This window comes from Carassius auratus, chromosome 25 (genome assembly GCF_003368295.1).
Source record: "Carassius auratus strain Wakin chromosome 25, ASM336829v1, whole genome shotgun sequence".
Classification (NCBI taxonomy): Eukaryota; Metazoa; Chordata; class Actinopteri; order Cypriniformes; family Cyprinidae; genus Carassius; species Carassius auratus.
In genome coordinates, this window is record NC_039267.1 from 12,713,857 (window position 1) to 12,727,095 (window position 13,239).

A 13,239-nucleotide genomic window follows, 5' to 3' on the forward strand; every position below is an offset into this window, starting at 1 on the left:
GACATGGAGAGAGAGAGACATGGAGAGAGAGAGAGAGAGAGAGAGAGAGAGAGAGAGAGAGAGAGAGAGAGAGAGAGAGAGAGATGAGACGCACAACAGGGCTCTTATATGTTTTGCCCAGACTAGTTTCAGCACACTAATGAATGACAGATGAAAAGAGCGAGCGCACTCATACAGGAGTGAATGAGAGCTGAACATCAGGCACACCTGTATGAGTGTCTCTCTGAAGAAACCCCAGTCAACACACTCTGGGGATGTTTGGAGTGCCATATGTCCATGTAAAGCATTTAAATATACAAACAGATTAATATTTTAAAATAATAATATTTAATATGACCAGAAAATATATATACATAAAAGAACATTTTAATATATATTAATAAACATAGATATATCATATCATATTAACTTAACTTATTAGCATTAAATAAAAACAAAGGCTAATATAATTTGTCACATGTGCCAAGAATTTCCATGTCACACACCATATGTGTTTTAATATTTGACTATTTAATTTGAATAGTGCATACAGTTGTTCAAGCCATTTTTGTTAAAGGGGGGGTGAAATGCTATTTCATGCATACTGAGTTTTTTACACTGTTAAAGAGTTGGATTCCCATGCTAAACATGGACAAAGTTTCAAAAATTAAGTTGTACGTTTGAAGGAGTATTTCTGTTCCAAAAATACTCCTTCCGGTTTGTCACGATTTGAAAGTTTTTTTCGAGTATGGCTCTGTGTGACGTTAGGTGGAGCGGAATTTCCTTATATGGGTCCTGAGGCACTTCTACCGGAAGAGCACGCGCTCCCGTATAGCAGAGCAGAGAGAGGCTGTGAACAGACATTCACTGATCAGAGCGAGAGCGTCGCTAAATGTCACAGAAGTGTGTTTTTGGTTGCCAGGGCAAGACAACCCTGCACAGATTACCAAAGAAAAAACAGCATTAAGGGACCAGTGGATGGAGTTTATTTTTACAGAGCATCAACGGATTTGTGCAAGTGTTTTTGTTTGTTCCCTGCATTTCGAAGATGCTTGTTTTACAAGGCCCAGTTTGACGCCGGATTTGCACATCGTTTATTTCTTAAGGATAATGCAATCCCAACGAAAAAGGGTCACGATCGTGTGTTGGAACAGCAGGCGGTGGGTAAAACTGCTTCAAATATCTCTGTTTTGTTAACTTAGCTATCGGCGCAAACAACAATCAAGTAAACAACATGCGATGTTGTCATCAAACTGCACTTTCCACATGTACAGCTTAAAAAAAAAAAAGACGACAAAGTGGAACTTAGTCATTTTCCAAAACCGCTAAGCAAATATATACAGTTTCAGTTCATACCACATATAGATGTCGTTGCTGATGCTGCTCTTGTTAAATTACAGCCTCTGGATCTGATTCTGGATCATAAATATACGCTGAATCTGACTGTTAGCCATGGTTTGTTATGGATGTTTTTTTCCTCAAGGTAATGTCACAGCTCCCACACGCTCTCAACGCAAAAGCCTACTGGCGCTCGTGATTCTTTAGCTCCGCCCACACGTCATGCCTCCAGCCGGTCGTGTTTTTCCGGGAAAAATCGGTACAGACCATCTTTCTTTTATGAATATAATACAACTAAAGACTTTTTGGAGATATGAAGGATGCAGTACTACTCTATAGGTACTCAAGATTAACAGGATATTGAGTGAAAACGAGCATTTCACCCCCCCTTTAATAGTAGTTTGTATTCCTTACCAAAGAAAGCCTCCGTTTCTCTCTTTGAGCTGCTCAACAGAAGTTTTTATTATTTGAACAGTGAGAGAGATGGAAGGATACTGGCAAAAGGTGCATAATTAACGCTTCTCATAAACGGCACAGCTGAGACAAGTGTGTGCGTGTGGGAGGGGAGAGAGAAACCTAAAATGAGTGAGAAAGGGAGCAGCGCCACAGCCGAAAGTGAAAACATCCAGAGCGTCTGCTGTGTTTCCAACAGAGTGAGCAGAGGAGAGAATATTGGATTTGCATTCCCGAGGGAAAAGCAGCCCGTGTTATTTCCCGGTGTGAGACAGAGAGAGTCTGTGTCCTACCTGTCTTTGTGCCGACGTCGCCATCTGAAACTGGCAGAACTTAACAGCTTGATCCAATGCTACGTCCTCATCCACCTACAGAGAGACAGAAAGTATGAGAAATAACATTAAGAGTTAGATATCATAATCAGAGACAACTATATAAAAACAGCCTCTTGAGCTGTATCCATCACATATTAGGTGTTTTAATGCGGTTTCTTGTCATGTTTACAATAACTTACAACCACTCACACTATAATTCAGAAAGTCTGAATCATATAAAAGGCCCGTTGTCCTCTCCTGGGCTGTTGTTATGTCATGTAAAGGAAGTCCATTTCTGTCAATTGATTAGTCAGTGTTAACTTTATTTGTTCGTAATGAATTTGCAAAAGAATAATTAGTGAATTAATGTACAGATTTGATACTCGACAGTAGGGTTGGGTGGTACATCGAGTTTGTACGATATATCAATATATATATATATTTTTATAAGCGATATGGTATGAGGCTATACTGCCTTGACAGAGAGGCTACGTGTGCTATGTAATGTGTTATTTTCCACAGTGCAAAACTTACATTTCACAGGTATATTCTCTAATTGTAAGTCATGGAAATATTTCAGGAGTATACGAGTCTATTGTACGCGATTCTTCACTAAACTTCACAGACTTCAGTGAACGAGTGCCGCCTAAAATATACATTTTACTAAAATATTTTTAGTTGAATAATAAATGTGCCATGCGTAGAATTTTAAACCCAAAAGTAGGCAAAGTGTGTTTTATGATAGCAGTAACTATCAAGTGACTATTGTAATGGGGTAATCAAAATATAATACAATTCATCTGTGCTTTTGTTTTTTATTTTCTATTAATTTTTAGTTTAGTGAACTTAACTTCTGGTTTAAATAGCACTGCTTTGGTTTTTAGATTATAATGTTACAATGTAATGTGATTTTAGCCTTAGATCTTAGCGAGAGGTTTTTTGGCTATAACGACATATATATATGACCCTTCTCTACTGTCATATAAACAACAAAAGGCCCACAGGGATCCATTTTTGGACATTATAAGCCTTGGAATATAAATAAATCATTTCGGAGTCTGATGATGTAGTTCAGAGCAGAATCACCTTGTCATCTCGTAATTATAGTAATTCCAAAATAATATAAGAAAATCCAGAAATTTAATGCGAAAATTCAATTAAAAAAAAGAGCTTGATATAGACATACTCATTCACAACACAAATCTCTCACTCCAGCCCACCCAGACCCATGAGCACTTTAATGTCACTGCCCACGTTCACATATAACTGTCCATTCAGTAACACGACAGAGGCGTTGTTACTCATTTCATGTGCAAAGAGGTCAGTGAATCATTCACCGACATATAAAAGGTACAGTTCACGTACAACTAAATTATGACTATTTTAGTGCAAGCAACATTCAATTATAAGTCAACTTCAGATAGTTTTTCTTCAGGATCCTTTGATGCGTAAGTTCAAAAGAACAGTGTTTATGTATGAAAATGCTGTCATCATTCTGTCTCGCATCTAAACATTGATCAATGCACATACATAAAGCACATCAAATATGGTCAACAGAAACTCGACCATATTTGATGAGAACTGACTTCATTTGTTATCAAATGTAGAGCAAGCATGTTTGAACTTCCTTTTACCAAACTGGATGTGCTTTGAAGACCAACTGAAGTCTTATGGGTTTAGAACAACATAAGAATGATTATACTACGGGCCGTTGAATGCTTGAATCTGATTGGCTGATGAACGTTCTTAGGTGTGCAATTATTTTCAGGGAAAGCACGCGAATGTAGTTCCAGACAGGTCTTGACCTCATTACAGTTCCATATCACTTAACGTTCATGCAGTTTGCACAAAAATGTGTTATCAGCACGATTTTACCAGTTATCCTATATAGTGTAGAAACGTAAAGGCTACACATGACATTTCTCACTAGCGAGGAAATAACATCACTGTTTAGAGACACAAAGAGTTAGCCTAATTCACACAAGCTCTCTCTCTCTCTCTCTGTGTGTGTGTGTCTATCTGTCTCTCTCAATCTCTTTCTAATAACTTCAATAATAACCAGTGTTTGTAATAACGCCGTTTAAAAGAACGGCGTTAGGTAACGACATTACTTTTTCAGTAAAGGGGTAATTACTTTTCCCGTCATTACAACGCCGTTAACGTTACTGAACATTAAATGCGGTGCGTTACTATGCATTGATTTAATAAACTATGCAATCCGAACGCACCCCTGGCTCACACAGCGAGTGAGCAGGTGGGTTAATGACGATAAGCGATTATGATTGGCTAAGGCAGAGTCATGTGTTTCATGGTAGCCAATCACAGCCAGTGTTTGTACACACATGCCGGCACACGCGGCTGCGCCAGCGGCGCCGAACACACACACACACACACACACACACACACACGCAACAGCTACAAAGAGATTCGCAGCATAGATGGCGAGTCAGTAGCTATCCGATGTAAAGTTGGCATTTTCAAGTTGGAGATATAAGCACTACTTCAAATTCATTGTGGTCAAAGGCAAGAACGTGCATGTAATGTGTACATGTAATGTGTGACACGCATCTAGAAAGCTAGTGGCCAAAAACACTTTTCTTACAAAGATAATACTTGAAGTGCAGGATAAAACTCTTGCTGTCTGTTGACGTGCAATAAATATTGAAAGTTGTGTACGAACACCTGTCTGTTCTACTCATTTCAACTGACTTGTGAAAACTGCAACAACAAAAAAATTATCTGATATATAGCAACTTTTTTTTTTTTACATTAACGCAAATAGTTATTTTCCCTGGTAACTAGTTATTTTTATTATAGAGTAATTCAGTTACTAACGCAGTTACTTTTTGGAACAAGTAGTGAGTAACTATAACTAATTACTTTTTTAAAGTAACGTTCCCAGCAGTAATAATAACTGCATTAGAATATCAATGGCTCAAGCCTCCGTTACCAAATTTAAAATGACGTTTTGGCATTGGATGAGATGCAGAAGAAATAATCCTACTCTCAATAGCATAAGTGCACAAACCGGACCAATCCATTTAAATACATCATCTGATCGATGTCTTTAGGTGTGTTAACTGTAGTACAAGTGGGATAATTGACTCTGGGACACTGAATTATTAGAAAAATAATGCACACCAGATGTGTAACGGCCACTCCGCTTCATGAACATGAAGTCTACTCCAAAAAAATGAACCCCATAAACAGTCCTATCACTCGTTAGCCAGTGTGCGTGCGAAAGCCAAGTAACCGGCCAGAAAAGCTCTCAGAAATCAGTTGTTGATGATTTCTGGAAGAAGAGACCCACACTAATGAAGGACCTTAATCCGATCATCTACAAATATGGCATAAAAAGCAGTAAACACACACATACACAAAGACAGGCAGATGTCCCGAGAGGATGCAGAAGGTACAAAGAATCGCTACCAGCGCTATGATAAGCCAAAATGTGCAGATGGTGTTATGATGAAGTCCTGAAAATGAACAAGCCAAAACAAAGTTCTGGCCGTACAAAACACCAATAACTTACACAAATAAAGAAAATATGCTAGCTTAAAGCAGTATAAACAAAACCAACCATAATTTTGCTTCAGAAACGCAGTAAATTATGTCAAGTGTTTCCTTTTCTGGTGAACTAGCCCTTTAAAATATGGCTGATTAGACAAGTTCTGAAGCTCTTATTGATTTTTTTTTAGATCCTCTCAATTTTGACTCACGGAGGATGACGGGTAACAGAACAAAATGACCTAAATAGACCTCTACTGGAGTGCTTGTGGTCATGGCAACCGGAGGAGCCGGCTGAGATTGGGCATCCCTGGTGTCTGTTTTAGGTCAGATAGTTAGAGCATGGTGCTCTCTTTTTTAATAGTGTGTGGGAGAGAGAAGAAAAAAGTGAGAGAGATGACAATGCCTTTGCTAATGCTTAATGTTTATATATATAATGTTAATAACTGTGGAAATGTTTCATCATATAGTCTGTGAAAATGGTTCACAGTTTATCCCATCATCAGGAATTAGCATTACCAAGATCAAGTTGTTAATGCTAATTCTCCACTGTGACAGACAGCTGATTAGTTTGAGAGTGACTTCTGTCTGAGCTGTGCCTCATGCATCATAGACCTACATAGACCTTTCAGCCGCCAAAACTTTGCTGATGTGACTGCACCTTTAGACTTCCTGTCTGTTTGCTTATGGGCATTGGCATTTAGCTATATTCAGCTATATTAAATTATTTCTACAACTGAAAAGGTCAGAGGAGAACGATCACAAATCCGTCCTTTTCTTTAGCATAAGGGGTTGTGGTTAGTACCAGTCCTAAAGCGTGAACAGATGCATATTTCTGTAGATTCTGTTGGAAACGCTGCTTGGAATAATACTTTGAATGCACAATGATTGCATACTACCCCGTACTGAACATGCAAATCACGATGCAGGTTTATTCCTTCTATACGATAAGCATAGAATAAGCCCATGCAACAGCTTTATGATGACTGCATCGCAGCAGCACACATTACTAGAGAAATCAGTGGTGGAGCTGGAGTGATGTTCATGGTGTTTAATCTCAGGGTCTGCAGCTACTGCAAAAGCCTTAATCCAGGACTTCCTGGAGCTTAAATGTATGTTTGTGACGTGGATTTAGTATGGAAAAACCTTTATGGAACACGATCACATTACATGAATTAACCAAGTTCAGATACGTTGATGAGACAAATGAACTAAAAGATTTCCTGATACAAGTTACTGCTGCTGTAGGTTTACAACACACAAACTCATTCAGTGTTTCTGGTGACTTTGATGTCCAATGAAGTAATTTGGTACTGTTTACATCCATTTTCTACAAACTTAGACTTAAAAAGTATAATGTGTCAATGTATAGCACTATTAAACAACCATGGGGTGACCAACGTGCAGCACAATTAAAACACTTCAATAAGACATTACAAAATAATCACTATTTAAAAAATAAATTAAAATAAATAAATTAAAAAAGTGCCGTATTTTTCGGACTATAAGTTGCACCTGAGTATAGGTCGCATCAGTCCAAAAATACGTCATGATGAGGAAAAAAACATGGACTGGACTATAAGTCGCTTATAGAACCAAGAACCAAGAGAAAACATTACCGTCTACAGCCGCAAGAGGGCGCTTTATTCTGCCCAGTGTAGACTACAGGAGCACTGAGCAGCACTAGAGCGCCCTCTCGCGGCTGTAGACGGTAATGTTTTCTCTTGGTTCATTTCTCTCGGTTCATGTCAAATTAATTTTGATAAATAAGTCACAACTAACTAAAGTCGCAGGACCAGCCAAACTATAAAAAAAAGTGTGACTTATAGTCCGGAAAATACAGTACAGTAGAAAATTCTCTTTTATATAAAAAAAAAAGTTTTCAACACTTAAAAAAAGATAGTAAAGTAGCAGATCTAATACAGAGGGGCAGATTATTCCACAATATATGGGCAGCTAAGGAGAATGTGCGGTTACCGCTGCATTTCAGCCTTGACTTTGGGACGCATAATAATTTCTGGTTGGACGACCAGAGAGACAAGAGTGACCGATGTTCAGTCAATAAATCTGAGAGATAAGTAGGGGCCAGACTGTTTAATGATTAAGCATTAAAAGAGGAATTTAAGTTAACCCGATAGCGCACAGGCATCCAGTGTTTTTTTGGTGCACGTTAAAAACCTTGCAGCTGCATTTTGAACTATCTGCAAGCGGAATAGGGTGGACTGACTAATGTCAACATGAGTTGCAGTAGTCCAATATAGATTTAATAAAATCATTAATTACTTTACTAGACAGAATATGTTTTTTTTTTTCAATACAACTGATAAAATAATGGAATGACAGACCATGCTTCCTAAAAATAACACCCAATAGGAGCATATACAATAAAAACAGAATAGTAGCTAGAAAGGAACCCTGGGGAACACCACACGACAAAGAAGCTATCTCAGATGAGTGTTCACCAATGTTAACTCTGAAACTTCGATTGAAGAAATATGACAAACCATTCAATAGCATTTCCTTTTATGGCTACACAGCATGGTCCACAGTGTCACAAACATAACTCAAGTCTAGAAGCACTAGCACAGCATGATCCCCAGCGTTACCAGTTAATAGAATATCATTTAAAGCTTTCAGAAGTGCAGTCTCAGTCGCGTGGTGTTTTCTAAAATCTGACTGAAAGACCTCTGGTCTTATTTTCATCCACATCAAAAACTTTTTTGAGGAAATGCAATTTAATACATTTTAATACATGTTATTAAAGGCGGGCGTACACGGCACGAATTCGGATGGTCGGAAGATGGTATGTCCACCAGAGTATGTGAGAGGAGTGGAGTGGCAACAATTTCCCCTCCGCGCTCAGAGCATTTAATAATCACACCGCTCCAGCTCGGCTCCGGGTTCACAATTTCCCGCTCCCGCTCCACTCCGCGCTCGTTGATACCAGAAACACCGCTCCGCCTTCGCTCCGTGGCTAAATTATTTCAGTATGTTTAAAATGTTATGTTCATAACGTAGTCTATATTAAAATAAAATAAAAAATAACAGGAGTTTCAAAGTGGTTTAGGCTATTGTGTGCAAACTTTTTTTTCCTACCACATGCCAAACTAATAACATGGATGTCAGCATTAATATTATTACTGTATTCTTCTGTGCAAATTTTGTTTGTGATGAAAATAACAGTACATTTTTATTTTATCTACAGACCAATGCATTTCTTACAGATTTCTGCTCATTCAAAATCAGATACAGATGAAGTAACACTGTAAGATTACATTTGTTTGAATGCATTATTGCGAAAGCGATTGTGTGTGAATGTGCTGTAACTGTTTAAATCATGCTTCGACCCGAAAATATTCAGTAAAAGGAACAGACAAACTCCTTGAGAACTAACCTATAACTTCCCGCTCGGCTATTGTCGTCATTGTAACCTTCTGATTTGAGAGATCCATCTGTAACAAGCTATAGTTAAATATGTTTAATGTGAATACTTGCTAAATATGCAGTTATATTACGGGCCGTTGGCATGAATTGTACTCGTGATGGAGCGGTGGTGGAGCGCTCTTGGAGCGAGTGAAAACCACAACGCTCCGACTTTTAAAAAATCCGCTCCTCGCTCCTGTCAAAATCACACCGCTCCACTCCACGCTCCGCTCCCACTCCGCTCCGCTCACATACTCTGATGTCCACGCACACGGCACGAGTGAGTGTATCTGAAAATCGTACAGACGAGATGATATACGACACGATTTTACAACCTGCGAATTCCAGAAGCAATCGCATGAAATTGATAGACGCGTTCGACTTGAGGCAGTGCTGCACGCACAGAAGGATCACTGTATGACATTAAAGTACCGCGAGAGCGATAAGAGAGCACTCATCTAATGCATTCGAATCGCTCTCGCTGTACTTTGATGTCATACAGGTGATCATTCTGTGCAGCGCTGCTTCAAATGGAACGCCCCTAATATAACTGCTCTCCCTCTCTCATAACTGCATATAAAATATTGATACGAGCCGTGACTGTTTCCTACACGTACAGGTTATTTTTCAGCAATAGGAAACCAGGATGTTTTGTTACTCTGTGTAGGTGTTCTTGTATATGGTTTATAAATATCTTAAATAGGTATTACAATGTAAACATGGTTTGTGAGGACAATTCCTGTGCCTTCGTAAACCAAATGGCCTTTCAGACTTCAGCGAGTTTATCCTCCTGGTCAATAGTCCACATTCGCTGTGGCGCTGCCGTCTTCTTCTTACTTCTTCTGTGGTTTTCCTAGTTCGTGATTGGTCAACTTCAGATAATCAACAAATCGGCTCGTTCAACCGCACAAATGGCACAAATTCAAACCGATAGCTCACAAACTTTTTAGACATGTTTAAAAACGATCGGGAGGTCGGGAAGTGCTCGTAAGCCACTCTGCTCGGCTCGTAATTCATCGTGTATGCCCGCCTTAAGACTCAATATTTGTTTAACCAGCAGACATTGGTTAGTTACTATACTGTTGGTTGATATTAGGCGTTCCTACTCAACTGCATTATCCAGTAAATCCTGTCAACTCATGAGGGACTTCCAGGGTGCTGTCTAGTATACCATTTATGGTTCAAATTTTTTTTTTTTCGCAAGTTTTTAAAATATTTAGACATTTAAGTATTTATAACTTTTTTTGAACAAAACTTATTCACTGCTATAAAAAATAAACATTTTTTTTTATCAACCCTTTTCACATTTCCAGGGTTCTTAGAAGTAGAAGTCACCATAAATTTCTATAGTGGTAAACAGAGACTAAAACGAATATAATGTTTGCTTCAATAGCCAAAGGAAAAAAAATCCACAATATGAAAAACAATATTTCAACAAATATTTCATTAAAAACATTGATTGGATGATTACATTAGTCAGAAGAGAGGGAAATTTCAAATCTTGTCACTCCCTTAGTATGTATCTGTGTGTGTACACATTATATACACACACACACACACACACACACACACACACACACACACACACACACATATGCATAGAGAGCAGTTACACTTCAGTTATACTTTTTAGTTACACTTTCATCATATTCATTAAATCAAAACAGAGAAGATGCATGGTATGCGAGTGTATTCCAGATCTATTAAATTAACAGATGGAGGGAAAAGGTAAAAATAGTATGTTCTATTTAAATTAACCATTTTTACACATACATTTAATTAATATGGAATATTTACTATAAGTCTTTTTGTGTGTGTGTGTGTGTTTTGTAGAACTGAATCATCACTGAAGCTCAATAAGTGAAATAGCACCAATAACACCATTCATAAATGCTAATGACTGTTGCAAGCCAGTGATAAAAACATCTGCCTACATAATTACGTGAATAAATCATGAGAATGCTATTTCTATTTCAATCACTGCCAATTTGGACTGAGTTTACTGTTCACATTTCCTGTGCATTTATAACTGTGGTAACCCTCATTAACAATACTGAATATAACTGCTTTATTACAAAATCTAGAGTGTGGTCTATGGAGCACTTTATCATAGCCCTTCAAAACACTCCCAGTGTGAAACCGGTTCAAAATGTAGGCAACTCAATTATGCTGCCTACCAAGATACCACATTTTAGCCAAATTCTTAGTGCCACACATATCTTCTGCAGAGGAGGAAATTCAAGAACGCACTGCAATGAGTTCATGAAAAAGCTTCAATCTTGTTAATGCATTATGTAAGTAGGCCCCACATAAAGCCGATTGTTAAATTCTTCACGTACAACCTTTCCTCTATCAGTGAGGTAAAGATGGGCCAATTTGACCAGTGAGTCAGTGTCCAGGGGCCACATTAAAATCTCTCTCCTTTCCACTGTCATCTCAATCAGAGATTTGTTCTTCACTGGGAAACTAGATGGTTCATATAACAAAACAACTGCAGGATACACACATATAAAAACATTCATAAACACACATGCAGAGACAAGCACTACAATTAGACTCAGGTACTGAGACAAACACACACACACACACACTCACAGAGAGCAGATGCAATTACACAGGCAGAGGAAATGAGAGGTGATACACTGTTAGAGAGGTAGAAGCTGATAATGGACTAGATGAGTGTTGTGTTTGCGTGTGTGTGTACTCCACACTAGAGCCATTAACCTCTCATACTAATAACACACTTTAATGGCAACTTTGTTTTTTACCTTGACATAATTAAATACAGAGCCCAACACTTGATGATGGTGATGGGGGAAAAGGCATAACGAGGCATAGCATTATTTTTTATTATTATTATTAAACAAAGACACATTTCTAGTGTGAGTTGTCAGGCTTTCTCTGCTTAAAGACACTATGAAGGTGGCACAGAAGGTTTTTCAGCACACTGGTATGTGGTTCACAGAGTCTTGATGGGTACTAGATGACTATCTACTGGCCCAAGTCAAAAGAATCCATGTTAATTAAATTTTATTAATGTATAACTTTTTACTTTTAAAACAGTAAAAACTGCACCAATGTAAAATTGTTGTATTATTTATTTAAATTATTGCTATATAATATAATTAATAAAAAAATATGTAATTAACATATTTGCATTAAAAATATTATTTACATATAAGATTTCTATTAAAGGTTGAATTGAATTCATAGTTACCGTATTTTCCAGACTATAAGTCGCACTTTCTTTCATAGTTTGGCTGGTCCTGCAACTTATAGTCAGGTAAGACTTATTTATCAAAATTAATTTGACATGAACCGAGAGAAATGAACCAAGAGAAAACATTACCGTCTACAGCCGCCAGAGGGCGCTCTATGCTGCTCAGTGCTCCTGTAGTCTATACTGAAAACATAGAGCGCCCTCTCGCGGCTGGAGACGGTAATGTTTCTCTTGGTTCTTGGTTCTAAATAAATGCGACTTATAGTCCAGTGCGACTTTTACATTTTTCCTCATCATGACGTATTTTTGGACTGATGCGACTTATACTCAGGTGCGACTTATACTCCGAAAAATACGGTAGCTACTTTCACGTGACAAAAACTTTTACATTGTTTCAAATGTGTTACTCTATTTTAGAAAAGAAAACTTTAAATGACTAAAAATAAGAACAAGGGAGAATCAATGAATTATAAAAAAGTAGCCGTAGCCTGATTACGAGTATTTTGAAACGTAATATAATCTAATTACAAGTATGGAATCCAGATTACATGTAATCAGTTACTACGCAGCACTGTGTCCAATATACTAATATATTCATTTATTCAAAGTCATTTGAGGTTCAGTGTGAAATAAAAAGCCAAAAGCTGGTCCTTTAAGGCCTCATTGGCTCTTGGTGAATTCTTATACAATAGCACACTTGACTCAGCAGCACTATGATGACAAATGTTATGGAGCTCGTGTGCTACACTATCATTAGCTACACCAGTAATTTTCCACAGTTCCATTTGTATTCAATTGGCTCCTGCTCGCTCTCCCCAGGGATGCCTTAATGTCTGTATAATAACATAGTATAGCTCTATCTCACTCGCAATAGGCATCTCTCTTTACAGCCTGCTTTGTGACTAAAACAATCACTTACTACTTGTTTTTGCTAAGGCAAGCATTAGTATTACTATTGGTCATATTGAGGGTTAGGGAGTTTTGTTCAAATCCTTAAGTACTAAA

General features: G+C 37.9%; 1 protein-coding gene across 9 annotated transcripts in view; it reads right to left on the bottom strand.

The window, feature by feature from the left end:
• LOC113043381 (calcineurin-binding protein cabin-1) overlaps nt 1–13,239 on the bottom strand; it is a 91,026-nt gene that overhangs the window by 17,931 nt on the left and 59,856 nt on the right. For all 9 annotated transcript variants that reach the window (XM_026202724.1, XM_026202723.1, XM_026202722.1 and 6 more), the window contains one exon: nt 2,064–2,138. In XM_026202724.1, coding sequence (XP_026058509.1) covers nt 2,064–2,138 — 75 coding nt within the window. The remainder of the gene's footprint in view (nt 1–2,063; nt 2,139–13,239) is intronic.